This window comes from Empidonax traillii, unplaced genomic scaffold, assembly GCF_003031625.1.
Source record: "Empidonax traillii isolate 1590-97213 ecotype Southwest subspecies unplaced genomic scaffold, ASM303162v1 scaffold1579:size129161, whole genome shotgun sequence".
Lineage (NCBI taxonomy): Eukaryota > Metazoa > Chordata > Aves > Passeriformes > Tyrannidae > Empidonax > Empidonax traillii.
In genome coordinates, this window is record NW_020956772.1 from 42,904 (window position 1) to 55,551 (window position 12,648).

Sequence of the window (12,648 nt, forward strand, 5' to 3'; positions counted from 1 at the left end):
AAACTCAACCACTGCTCCTCTCCACCACCTCCCAGAGCCGCTGCTGAATCCAGGAGCAATTTTTCCCTCCTCCTCCTCCTCCTTCTTCCTCTTCCCAGACAGCCGAGCCGTGCTCATTACAGGGAGTAATGAGAAAGTTGAGCTGCTGCTCCGCTGTTTATCAAGGAAACATCCATTATGGATGGCATTTTGTCTGTGCTAAACAAAGGCTGTGAAGGCGAGGAGGAGGCTTTAAAAAAAAAAAAAACAAACCAACAAACCAGAAGTGTTTTGTTCCCACGTTTGGTGTTTAATCAATACCCAGCCGGGCTGGATCTGCTCCTTCCCAACCCCGGCCAAAAAGAGATGGGCCAAAACATCTCCCTGACGGACACAGAGACCCTGGGAGGGGCTGGGCAGATCCCTCACCCCCCCTCTGCCTCCATTCCCCCAGCCTTAAACACACCAGAAACAGGGATAAAAACTCCAGGAGATGAACCACCATCAGGCCCACTTCTGGATGCTGAGGGAGCTCCAGCCAGTGGAGGCTGGGAAATTCTTCAGCACCAGCACCACTGGAGCATGTAAGACCAGATTATTTGTGTTCCCGACTTGCTGATGCAAGATGAAAAAATACAGCAAAACTGCAGCTGCTGAAATCAGCTCTTTTCCTCCCCTTCCCTTCCCTTTTCCCCTTCGCTGAGGTTAGTGCTTTTGCAAAAGGGTTTTTATATTCTGGGAGCTAAAACCTGTCCGTTGCAATCAGACACAAAAGCCCCGGGAGTTTGTCAGGCTCTCCCCGTGTGCCGGGAAGAGCTTCCCTGGCACAAAAGAGCTGCACAAATTGCAGCGATCGAGCCCGACAGAGCCGGGGAAGGGCCCGGGGGCGTCTCCCCGGGGCCGGGAAGGGGTTGGATTTTTTAGCAGTCACCCGTTGGAATTGATTTATCCGGAGCAAAACCCGGGATTGCTGCCCAGAATGACCCACATCTCGCACTGCAAAGCCGGGAAGGGGATGGCACAGAGAGAGCACTTGCTGTAGCCGGGGGTTGGGTCCTTGAGGGGACACATCCTGCCCCTTTCCTGCCCTCAGAAGGGCAACATTGAGTGTCCTCCCAGCCACGGGGACCCCCAAACGACCCAGACCTTGCCCAGTGCTTAAAACACCCCTCCAAAGCATCCAGAACACACCCACATCTTGGGCAGGATGGAGGAGCTGGGGGCTTTTATCCCAGCTGGAAAACAGCAGCAAAAGGCCAGGAAACCTCCAGGAATGGGTGATTTCCATGCTGGATCTTTAATTTGCCCTTTCCCCTCCAACTCCTCTGCTATTCGGGGGAGAAAAGCTCCTTCCTGCCTCATCTCATCTCCTGTCACTGCTGGCTTTGGGAGCACTCGGGATCTGCTCCCAGTTCAATCCCTCATCAGGCCTCTGTCAGGTCAGGACGAGCATCAACCTGCTGGATAAACACAGGGATCAGTGCGAAATCCCCCAGGCAGGGCCCTGGGATGAGGGGACAGGGAGGGGTTTCTTGCCAGGTCCCTCCTGTGTGGAGATGCCAGAGGGGAGTGGATGGGATGAGAAACCCTGAACGAGGAACCCCTGAAAACACAGATTCCAAGGAGTGCATCCATGTCCTGGAACACCCCACCACGAGGGAAAAACGCCTGAGGTTCCAGCACAGCTCTGCAAACCAACGCTGGACACGACTGGGGTTTAGGAGGCCAAGACTCCCCACCCGGGCAGCACCCAGAATCCATCCCCACCCAGCTTCTCCCAGAAAACTGCGCTTCCATCTCGGAGCAAACACTCCAGGCAGCTGCTGCACCTTCCCCCATCGTGCTGCTGCTTCAACCTCTTCCTGCTGGGGTTTCACCTGGGGCAGGCAGAGGCTCCTCATTAACGCTCGGCAGCTCCGCGGCCGCCCGGCCCCGCTCGCCCGGGTCATCCCTCTCCCTCATCCGCAGCCATCCCCCCTCAGAGCGAGCTGATGGAGAGGTGCTGCCACTCATCCCTATCTTTTATTCATAGATGCTGGCTCACTGTATTACTTTTTGATAAAAAGCCCCATTCCCACATTTCCAGCGTCTCCGGAGGAAGACCCAGAGCTCTCATTTCTTTCACTGCCGAGCTCAGGGAAACTCCATCACCTTGATGGCCAAAAGAGCAAAGCCCCTCCTCCTCCTCCTGGCAGGAGACAGATCCTTCACGAGGCTGATCCAGCCCCTGGAGGGGTGACAGGAGGGTTTTTTTTTGCCGTATGAATAATGAGTTTCATAACTGAACAGGAGCTTGAGCTCCCACCTTCGCTCCTCCATGGGGGAAACAGCGGATTTCACCAGCCGGGAGGGTTTTTTTTGGGGATGCCAGCAGCACAGGGAGGGATTTGTCTGCTTGCTGGGCACGTGTGGCCTCCTGCCACGGTGCCCCTTGCACGTTCACCCCTCCACAGCTCGGGGAGATGGAGCAATCCCAGGTGGGGAGAGTGGAAGCTGCACATTCCCCAGGGAGCCGGCTCCGCCACTCGCAGCGGCAAAGATGCTCCATCCCCGTTTCCTTGGATTCTCCAGGTCCCACACCTAATGAGGACGTGCTGGGAGTGCAGCCCCCAAAGAGCTGGGATTCTCCAGGTCCCACTGCCAACTGGGATCAGCCCATGGAGAGCTGGGATTCTCCAGATCCCCCCCCGGGACTCTCCCATCCCACTGTGCCCCCCCCTTTACCTGCACAGGTGATCCGCCCGGCAGGTGCTCCGCAGGTCCAGGCAGTTGGGCTTCTCCTTGTCCTCGTAGGAGCAGGAGGGGACGATGGTCTGGCGGCGGCGCTCGGCGCAGGCGCGGTCCTTGCAGGAGCAGAAGAGCAGGCGGAAGGTGAACTCGCCGGGCACGCGGTCGAAGAACTGGCGCAGGGCCTTGTGGCACTTGCGGCGGTTGCAGGGCTCGGAGCCCGCCAGCTCCCGGCTGCAGGTGGAGATGTACCCCGAGCGCAGCCGCTTGCAGTTGTCGTTCAGGTTGCAGGCCTTGGCCGCGTCCAGGCAGTGGTTGCTCTTGGAGGTGGCGGCGGGGTCCATTCCTGGGAGGGGAGAGGGAGGTGGGGAGGTGGTTCTTGGTTTGGAGACAAACCCTGAAGCCCAGGGGAGAAGCCCTCAGCCTGGAGAAGATGCCTCTGAAACTGGGGAGAAGCTTCTCAAACCTGAGGCTGGGAAAAGCCTCTCAAAGGTGAGACTGGGAGAAGCCCTCAAATCCAGGGAGAAGCTTCTCAACCCAGGGATTTCCCAGCTGGAAAGATACTTCTCAACCTGGGATGGGAGAAGCTACAGGGAAGCCCCAGCATCTCCAGCCCTGCCCTGCCCTGCCCTGCCCTGCCCTGCCCTGCTGGCAGTGGGGAAAGGGGCTGGATGGTTCCCCCATCCAGCACAGGGAGGGTTAACACACCCCAAAAAACCAGGGGGACCTGGTCAACCAGCCCTCGGTGCATAATTCATGCCACGAATTTGCAGCATTTTCTTCCCTTTGTCAATTATTCAAAGAATAATTATTAATTATTCGGCCCTCTCCAAAGCAAGAATAGTCTGCCAAACCACACAGGACCCTCCCCTGCCTCAGCCCCCACAGCTTCTCCTGGGGCTCCCCAAAACTGGGACATCCCCCCAGGCTGCCAGTGGACCCAAGCACTGTATCCCACATCCATCCCAGGAATCCCAGGATGGACGGAGCCAAACCACAGCAAGGGGGACAAACGCTGAATTTTCATTTTTTTTTGTTTAATATGATGGATCACCCCGAGCAGCCCAGGTGCTGTTTTTGAATCCATCTCATCCCTCCTTTCCTCCCCTCCACAGCCCAGCCAAATCCATGGATTCCTCTCTTGCTTCCCCCCTCTTGCCCAAGCCCCCTGAGCGTCACTCCTGCCCTGCCCAGGACCTGTAGGGACCTGGATGCATTTTAATGGGTTCCTGGAGAGCTCATTAATAAAGCACAGGCATGAAAGTTTCATGAGGAGGGGAGGAAATGGGGGGCCAAGGGGCTGGGCAGGGGACCTGGAGCCACCGGGATTGGTGGATTCCCACCTGGAGACTCCTCCTTCTCCCCATGGTTCGCCCTTGGGAGTGCAGGTTTGGAGGGGAAGGGTGAAGAGGAGAAGGAGCAAAGAGAAGCCAAGGCACTGCTGACCTAATTTGGGGGGTGGCAGAGGGAAGGTTGTCATGGAAATCGACGGCAAAGAAGAAGTTGCCGGGGACGGTGGCGGAGTTTGGGATCCTGAGGGTGGGGAGGGGGAGGCACAGATATGCTCCAAGGGGCTCAGCATCCTTCTCCCAGCAGAATTCCAGAGCTCAGCTCCAGTCCACTGCCCCGGGGAGGGGGAGCAAACAGGGTCCCCCCCTCAGCTCCCCCAAATATGGGGCATCCTGAGGGTTCCAAATCTTCCAGAAATCTGGAACTGTGGGGTCTGGACTCCCCCAGAGCTGGGGCTGTGCCTCTCCCTCCTCCTCACCCTGATGCTGGGGACAAGGGAAATCAGGGATTTAAGGGAATTTCAGCCTCTCCAGCCCAAACCTCAGCAATCCTCTATAAATCCATGTTTGAATCCAGAAGGTAAAAAAAAACAAAAAACCACTAAATCCCAGCCCAGGGTTGTCTGAAACCAAGAGGATCTGCCCCGAAATGCACCAGCACCTGGGATCCAACCTCTGTATCCTGCTCCAGCATCCCAGCCAGCTACAGGGGCCTGGTGTCCCCCCCCAGATTGATGCCCAGGGCACTAAATTTGGGGTGATGGGAGATGAGATGGGCAGGAAAGCGGCTGAGGGGGGAGGAGCTGCGGGTTTCCCTCGCCAGGGAGCTCGGTGGCAGGTCTGTGTTCCCGGGCAGGGAAGATAAAACAGCCAGAGCATGTTGCTTTTATTACCTGAGAAAATTGAAGCAAGCCTGAATATATCAGAGAGACGAGAGGTGACCGGCTCGTAGGGGGAAGCTTCATAAAATTCTTCTCCTGCAGCGGGAGGGGAGGAAGGGAAGAGAAGAGGGAGGAAAAGCAAATGAAAAGCCCACAGCGAATCATCCAGGTGAGCACCCAGGCCCACAGCCTGGGATTTGGGAAGGGGGAAGCCAAAAAGCCTCTGTAGAGCCAATTTTGGAGCAGTTCTGGCCGCTGGGGAGGTCGTGACTGGGTCCTGCTGCCAGCCCAGCTCCCCCTCCCAGCCGGGTTTGGCAGGGGCTACGCTCAAAACGACTCCAAGAGCTGAGGGAATTTGGGATTTGAGAGGTCAGTGTTCCCTGGCCACAGCCCCCGAGTCTGGGCCAGCTGCAGGCTGGAAGTTTGAGGGTCTGTGCTCAGTTAAACTCCAGGGAAAAACAACAACAACAACAACAACAAAAAGCTGATTTCTGGACAACCGACCATGGCTCTAGGGAGAGGAAACACTCTCCCCAAACCCCAGCAGCCACAGGAAAAAAATTAATAAAATATATATATGTATCTGTATCTATAAAAATGAATCAATGGCTGGACTTTGAAAGCCCTGGCTGAGGCTGAGCAGCAGCTGCAGCATCGATCCCACCTTTGCCGGGCATCCCTTCCCCACCATCCCTGCGGGGTGGGGGTGCCGGGGTGGAGCCTGAGGTCATTCCCAGCGGCTCCTCAGTGACATTCCTTGGAAATCTGGGAGGTGGGATGCCAGGTTCCCACCTCCTGCGGGGTTTCAGCCCATCACCCGCTGTCCCCACTGCTCCCAGGGTGGTGCCCTTTGGGGGCACAGGGAAGGGAACAGGGTCCTCCTCCAGGCCAACCCCCACCTCCCTGTGTTTCCTAAAGCTCCGATGACAAACAGCACCTTTATTAGAGTGCATTTAGGAAGCACAGTAACCTCCCGGTGCATTGCTCTGCCAATGCAATGAATAATTAAATCCCAGCTTGACTCCCGCTGCTTGCGAGGGAAATTACCCGGCATTAAAAGGGCACTGGACCTGCCTCGAGCTCCCGGAGATACAATTAACCCCCAGGAATGAGGCTAGAGCCAGAGCAGCCCTTCCCAAAGGCAGGGAGAGGGGGCTGGGAGGACACCAGCCCCAAAATCTTGGCTGAAATGGCTCGAGATGGGGATCTCCTTTGGGCTCCTCGCTGCAATGAGCTGCTGCGTGGCCCCAAAGCTTCCACCTCTCCTTGAGACTTGGCATAATCACTTCTCTTCCCACCTCCTCCTCCTCCAGGTACAGCTCCTGGAGTACCCAGCAAGCCCTAAAACGTCCCTCATTCATGCTGGCAAAGCCCTGGGAAGCTACTCAATGAAGGCTGTTAATGAGGGGGAGAAAACAATTACGGAGTAATTCCTGCTCTGGGATGGGTTTTGGGCTGGCAACTTCCTGTGCTGACCCAGATTTGAAGGGAATTTCACCCGTGGGGGCTGTGTGCTCAGGTACAGCCCCCCCCATCCTCTGGTACAGCTCCTCCACAGAATCCCAGAATCCCAGACTGGTTTGGGTTGGGAGGGACCTTAAAAATCTCCTTCCAACCCCCCCTCCCCGCGGGCAGGGACACCTTCCACTGTGGGTCCAGGTTACTCTTGCTCAAGCTGAAACCAGATTTAGGAGCTTCCCACGTGCAGAACCAGCCCCAAGCCCCTTAAGGGATCTCTATATATGTTGTATATATGACATATATATGTGTGTGTTAACAACCTGGCACCCCCCTGCCCTATCTGGGCTGCCCATCTCCCTTACCTGGGGCGCCCACCCCCCTTCTCTGAGGCGCCCAAGCGCCACTCAGCCCCGTTTCACCGAGACCCCCCCACCCTCCAGCCGTGCCATCACCCCCAACCCCCCCCCATACCTTCGGTCAGCCCCAGGTGTATACTCCAGTAGATCTGAAGGCACTGAAGCTCCTTCTTCATGCCCCTCTTGCAGCGGCAGTCGTAGAGGGGGCTCTCCTGCAGCACCTCCAGGGCCGCCTGGCACTCCTTGTTGGCCAGCATGGTGTTCCTGTCGCGCCCGGCCAGGCACTGGCGCAGGGTGCGGTAGCGGGAGCTGCAGCTGGGCTCGCCCGCGCACAGCTCGTTGGCCCTCACGCAGTCCACGGGCACCCTCCACCCGCGGGGGTCCTGCCCCGCCGGGCCCGGGGGGGCGGCCAGGCAGCGCAGCATCTCGTCTGGGGTGGGGGCAGCGTGGGGAGGGGAGAGAGGAGGGCACACAGAGGTGAGGGAGGGCGGGGATGGGGTGGGAACGTTCCCGGCGCCCACCCCGCATCTCCCGGGGCCCCCCCGTGTGATTATCCCGAGCTTGGGAGGGAGCCACAAGCATCACCCAGTCCAACCCTCAGCCCTGCACGGGACTATCCTTAAAAGTCCCACTCTGTGCCCCAGAGGATCATCCCAAAGCCTCCTGCAGCTCTGGCAGCCTTGGGGCTGTGCCCACTGCCCTGGGGAGCCTGTTCAGTGCCAACCACCCTCTGGGGGAAGAACCTTTGGCTGAGATCCACCCTGAGCCTGCCCTGACACAGCTCCAGCCATTCCCTGGGAGCTGTCCCTGGTCCCCCCAGAGCAGAGCTCAGTCCCTGCCCCTCCTCTGCCCCTGTGATGAGGATCCTGGTGGAGACACCTTCGGGCTGCTCCGGGGAGGGAGAGAATTGTTCCATCACGCCTGAAATGAGCCTGGATGTGCCACGGAATCGTGGAATGGTTTGGGTTAGAAAGGACCTTAAAGGTCAAACTGAAAGAGGAGAAATTTAGGTTGGATGTAGGGAAGAGATTCCTCCCTGTGAGGGTGGGCAGGCCCTGGCACAGGTTGCCCAGAGAAGCTGTGGCTGCCCCTGGATCCCTGGAAGTGTCCAAGGCCAGGTTGGAGCAAGCTGGGCTGGTGGAAGGTGCCCCTGCCCATGGGCAGGGGGTGGGACTGGATGAGCTTTAAGGCCCTCCCAACCCAAACACTGGTGTCCTCCCCAGCCTGCACCAGGGACGGGGCGGGCACTCCCGATCCCCTGACTGCTAGATTCCAGGGAATGCCCTAGAACAGGCAAAAATGGGCATGGCAGGACCTGGAGGGCACCCTGGGCTGCTCCAGAGGGTGTTGGAGAGGAGGGGACCCTGCTGTGTGTGCAGTGCCTGCCCCACTGCTGCCCCCCCAGCAGGTGATGGGGGGACAGGGGGACCCTCCCTCCTGAATGCCCCTCCCTTCACCCCAAGGAGCAGCATTCCCGTCCCACGGGCACTGGGAACCTCCAGCTCCCAGCCCGGGTCTGGCAGGGGGACAGTGACACCTACAGGAATGTGACAAGGGCCACCTGTGTCCCCCTCGCCCGCCAGGACACACAGGTGGCTCCCAACAGGCAGGGCCGGGGCCCTGGCACCACCCTGGGGTGGGCATTTGTCCCCTGCCACCACCTTGGGCTGGCCACACGTCCCCTGCCACCACCCTGGGCTGGCCACACGTCCCCTGCCTCCTGCATCCCACGGGAAGGAGCAGCCAGAGGGGCAGGTGCCACACCCAGCTCTGCCCCCCTCGGTCCCTGTGCCAGAGGGGACACTCGGGGGGGCTTCTGTGGGGTCACAGGAGTGAAGGAGTGGGTGGGCAGCAGCCCAGGTGGAAACGACTCCACTGCCCGTGGTCAGTCCGAGGAACAGATCCCACAGATCCCTCCTGGCCTTCAGCTGACGATCCCAAGCGGGCTCGGAGGGGTCCAGGAAACTGGGATGATGATGCAGAGCTCCCACACCCACGTTAGATCCAACCTTGGGGTGGCAGACGCCCCCTTGGGCATGGGAAGGCCATCCCTGGCCTTTCAGGATTATATTCCACACGGGAGGCAGGCAGGATCCACGCAGGCACGCTCCTGGCACACGGCCTGGACTGCTGGAAGGAGGAACAGGCAGCCCCAAACGCTCCTGAGGCCAGAAATGCTGGATCTCCACCAGGCTCTGGAATGATGCTGGAAGGGGCTCTGCAGCTTCACTCGCTGGGAAACCCCAGCCTGAGGCATCCAGACAACCTGATCCTGCTGTGGCTGCAGGGCAACCGCTCCAGCGGGCATGGAGAGCCATCCCACAGCTCCAGGGGGCATGGAGAGCCATCCCACAGCTCCAGGGGGCATGGAGAGCCATCCCACAGCTCCAGGGGGCATGGAGAGCCATCCCACAGCTCCACCGTGTGCCATCCTCGCCCGTTCAGTGTCAGATCCAGCTGATGTTCATCCCAAAACTCTCCGCTCTGGTCTCAGCTCCAATTCTATCTTTTCCAGTCGATGCCACGAAGCCTCTTCCCGAACAGCCACTCCTCTGGCCACGTTCCTGCCTCCTGGCTGGATCCATGGGCCTCCCAGGCAGGAACCAGAGGTGCTGGCAGGTAGGGAGGGAAGGGAGACATCCTTGCCCTGACGGGAAAGGCGCTGGACCACCTGGAATATCCTCGTGCACATCCCGGTGCTGGGTGGGCACTCGCTCGTGCTGGATTGGGAAGCCCAACAGTAGATCCACCCGCTGGGAGCCAGCAGGAATGTGGCTTTTTCCACCTTGTTTCCATGATCTTGCAGGGGAACAGGGTTCTGTGAGCCCCCTCGGCCTCCCTGGGAGGGTTCCTGCAGCATCCCACACCATCCAGCCGGGAATGGCAGCAGAGCCCAGAGCACAAAGCCACCCCGCTGGAGGAGGAAGGGCAGGCACAGCCCTTCCTCACGTTCACAGCCTGCACAGCACAGCTTGGTCCCTCCAAATCCAGCAGGAATCAGCCCTGGCTGCCACCTCGGTGGGTTTTCCTGGATCCCACCCCTTCTCCTTGCAGCTCTGCAGCCCCACCGAGGTGCAAGGTTGGGGAGTCTGGATGGAGGGGGAGACCGAGGGGGATTTTTTTCACCCTCTCCCCCCGCCCCCAAAAAAAGAAAAACCTGCCTGCCAGAGCCACCCTCCCTAAACTCCCATCAATAAAACATCTGCAGAGAATTTAAAGCTAATCCTCAGCAGTCTCCGGGGTGTCGGAGCACGGCGAGGATTTGCAGGCAGATGCACAAGGCTCTGCCAGCACACAAGGAGATGGCCCCTTTTCCTCCCGCTCCCACGGCTTCTCCCGACACCATCAGCCTCTGCTGCCTCTTTTACCAGCTCTAAGACACGTTTTCTTTTCCTGGTTCAGCCAGGGACCTTTGGGCACGGGCAGCTCGAGAGGGAAATATTTATCCTCACAACTCGCCTCCAAAAAAAATAAAAAAGGTTCCCTCCGGAACACGCAGCCTCCTGGAGCCAGAGGGCTTTTTTGGCTCCTGGGGAATGATCCCAGATGTGAGGAGCCGGGTGTCCTCTGCACCAGGATCCTCTCACCACGAGGCCACGCCACGGGTGGGTGCCTTGGATGGTCACCCCATCCCTTAATGCTCAGCCTGGGGGTACAACACCCCTGGATCCCCAGCTCCTCTGCATTTGGGGATGCAGCTTCCCCCCCTGCACCCACAGAGCCTTTGGAGCACCCAGCAATGGGGGGACAGGGGGTCTTGCTTTCGTGGAGCCCAGGCTGGAGGGCTCCAGTGGGGCACTCTGGAGGTCCCCTGTCCCCCTGAAGGTCCTTGCCCCCCAAAATGTCACCATGAGACGTCCAGCATCGCCTCAGGCGTGCACACAGCCGGCCCCCCAGCCGGGCTGGAGCCCCCCTCCTGTCCTTGCCCAGGGGTCTCCCCACTCGTGCCCCCCTGGCCCTGGCACTCCCTGGGAAAGGGAACCCCCAAACCGGGCCCGTGTCCCACCCCACACAAAGGCGTGGGACGCACCAGCTGACCCTCCCCACCACTACCCCAGCACCCCTTCGATCCCCTGGGATCGCGCAGGGAGCAGGGCGGGGAAGAGCCCGTCACCCCCACTCCACGCAGGGAGCAGAGCGCAGCTCCACGTCCCTCTGGAACGAGGCTGCCTCTGCCAACCTTCAAGTCTCCCCCAGCAGCAGCTCCCTGTCCCTTCTCGCTGTCCCCGCAGGACGGTGACACCCCGCCAGCCCCGGTTCCTCAGAGTTTTCCGCGTGCTCTGTGCTGCGGGGAGCTGGGATCACACACGGGGAACCCACGGAGAGGCCGGGAATCCGGGATGGCATCGGGAGCACGGCACGGGCACAGACGGAGCCGCGTCCTGCGCGCACCGAGCCACGGCAAGGAGGGCAAAAAAACCCGGCATTTCCCACCTGCCTCCTTTTTCACCCCAAACCCAGCACGGTCTGTGGGTTCCCCCCACCCCCTCTCCACGCCTCTCTTTTCCAGCTGCCCCTCCCGGGAGAGGCTGCCCTAGAAATGGGAAGCGTCTCCCGGCACAGACAAAGCTCCCCGGGAACTCAGCCGCGCTCCCTCTCCCCGGCGACACGCGCGGTTCCAGCCGCGGGCACGGCGATTCCCCCACGCACACGCACACGCCACGAGCTCAACTTTCCCGGCCCCGTTCCCCACGCCGCGCTCCCAGCCTTTGGAACGGCGTGGTGCGGGGAGCAGCACCGGGAGGGCACTGGGAGACACGGGTGGCAGGGGGCGAGAGGGGCAGATATCCCCCCAAAATGCGAACCCGTGCTGGCTGACGAGGACAGAGGGATGGGAGACGAGCGGGGCTGCGCTGGCGGATGATCCCGCTCGCTCCACGCGGTGCCAGCGGCGGGGGCTGCGCTTGGGGTTGTGCCCCCCCCACGCGTCCCCCTCCCCATTTTAAGTTTACAGGGAACGGGAGAATCAAGTTGCCCTCAGTTAAAGCCCCTCGCCGCGTCCCCCTCCTGCCGCAGCGCCGGCTCGCAGGGGGTCGGTCCCTCTCTCAGCCCCCGCAGCCTCTCACCCGGGGGTGGGGGGGACACGCCACCTCGGCCGGGCGACAGCCACCACCTCCACCCCCCTTCCCCAGCCCGGGACCACTCACCTAGGAAGAGGACGATGCAGAAGGCGTTTGCCAAGATCATGTTAGGAAATCCACGCGCTCCTCCACGTGTGCAAAAAAAAAAAAAAAATTAAAATAGAATAAAATAAAAATTTAAAAAATAAAAAAAGAGGGATCGATGGAAAAAAAAAAATATATATATATAATAATAATTCCCAAAGCGAGCAGGTAAGATCCCAAATCCGGAGGGCTGGAAGGGAAGGGAAGGGAAGGGAAGGGAAGGGAAGGGAAGAAGGGGGGTGTGCTCCGCCCGGCGCGGAGCCGGGTCCTCCTCAGCCGCTCGCCGCCTCCCGCATCCCCGCCGGGCTCCGCTCCGCGCTCCGGGCTCGGCGGCTCCGCGGGGCTCCCGGAGGAGCTTCTGCCGAGCTCCGGCTGCCGGGGCGGCGGGGAGGGGGGCGCGGCGAGGGGCGGCCGCGCTCCGCCGAGCCCCGGCGAAGGGGGCCGAGCCGGCGGTGCCGCCGTCCCCTCCCCGCCCTCGGCCCTGCCCGCCCCCTCCACCTCCCCCTCCGCCCTTCCACCGCCCTTCCGCCGGGGCAGGGGGCTGCAGGGGGGCGTGTGGAGACCCCCCGGCCACCGGCTTTGTCACTGGCTTTGTCACCGGCTTTATCCCTCTCACCGCCCCCCTGCTCCCCGTCTCGCCATCCATCCCTTCTTCTTCCCGAGGGGATGCACCTGCCTGTGTTTAACAGAGGACCCCCGGGGGCTGCAGAGACAAAGGAGAGACCCCCCAAGCTTCCCAAACGCCCCCCGGGTCCCTGCGCTGCTGCATCCACGGGGTTGGGAGGGAGGG

The 12,648-nt window shown here is 60.4% G+C and overlaps 1 protein-coding gene across 2 annotated transcripts in view; it reads right to left on the minus strand.

Moving 5' to 3' along the window:
- Positions 1-12,070, minus strand: part of GFRA2 (GDNF family receptor alpha 2) — a 21,525-nt gene extending 9,455 nt beyond the window's left edge. For both annotated transcript variants that reach the window (XM_027907939.1, XM_027907940.1), the window contains exons 1-4: positions 11,841-12,070; positions 6,809-7,123; positions 4,889-4,972; positions 2,704-3,052 (exon numbers count right to left, since the gene is read on the minus strand). In XM_027907939.1, the coding sequence (XP_027763740.1) occupies positions 2,704-3,052; positions 4,889-4,972; positions 6,809-7,123; positions 11,841-11,880 (788 nt within the window). In that variant the 5' untranslated portion in view covers positions 11,881-12,070. The remainder of the gene's footprint in view (positions 1-2,703; positions 3,053-4,888; positions 4,973-6,808; positions 7,124-11,840) is intronic.
- Between the last annotated feature and the right edge of the window lie 578 nt (positions 12,071-12,648).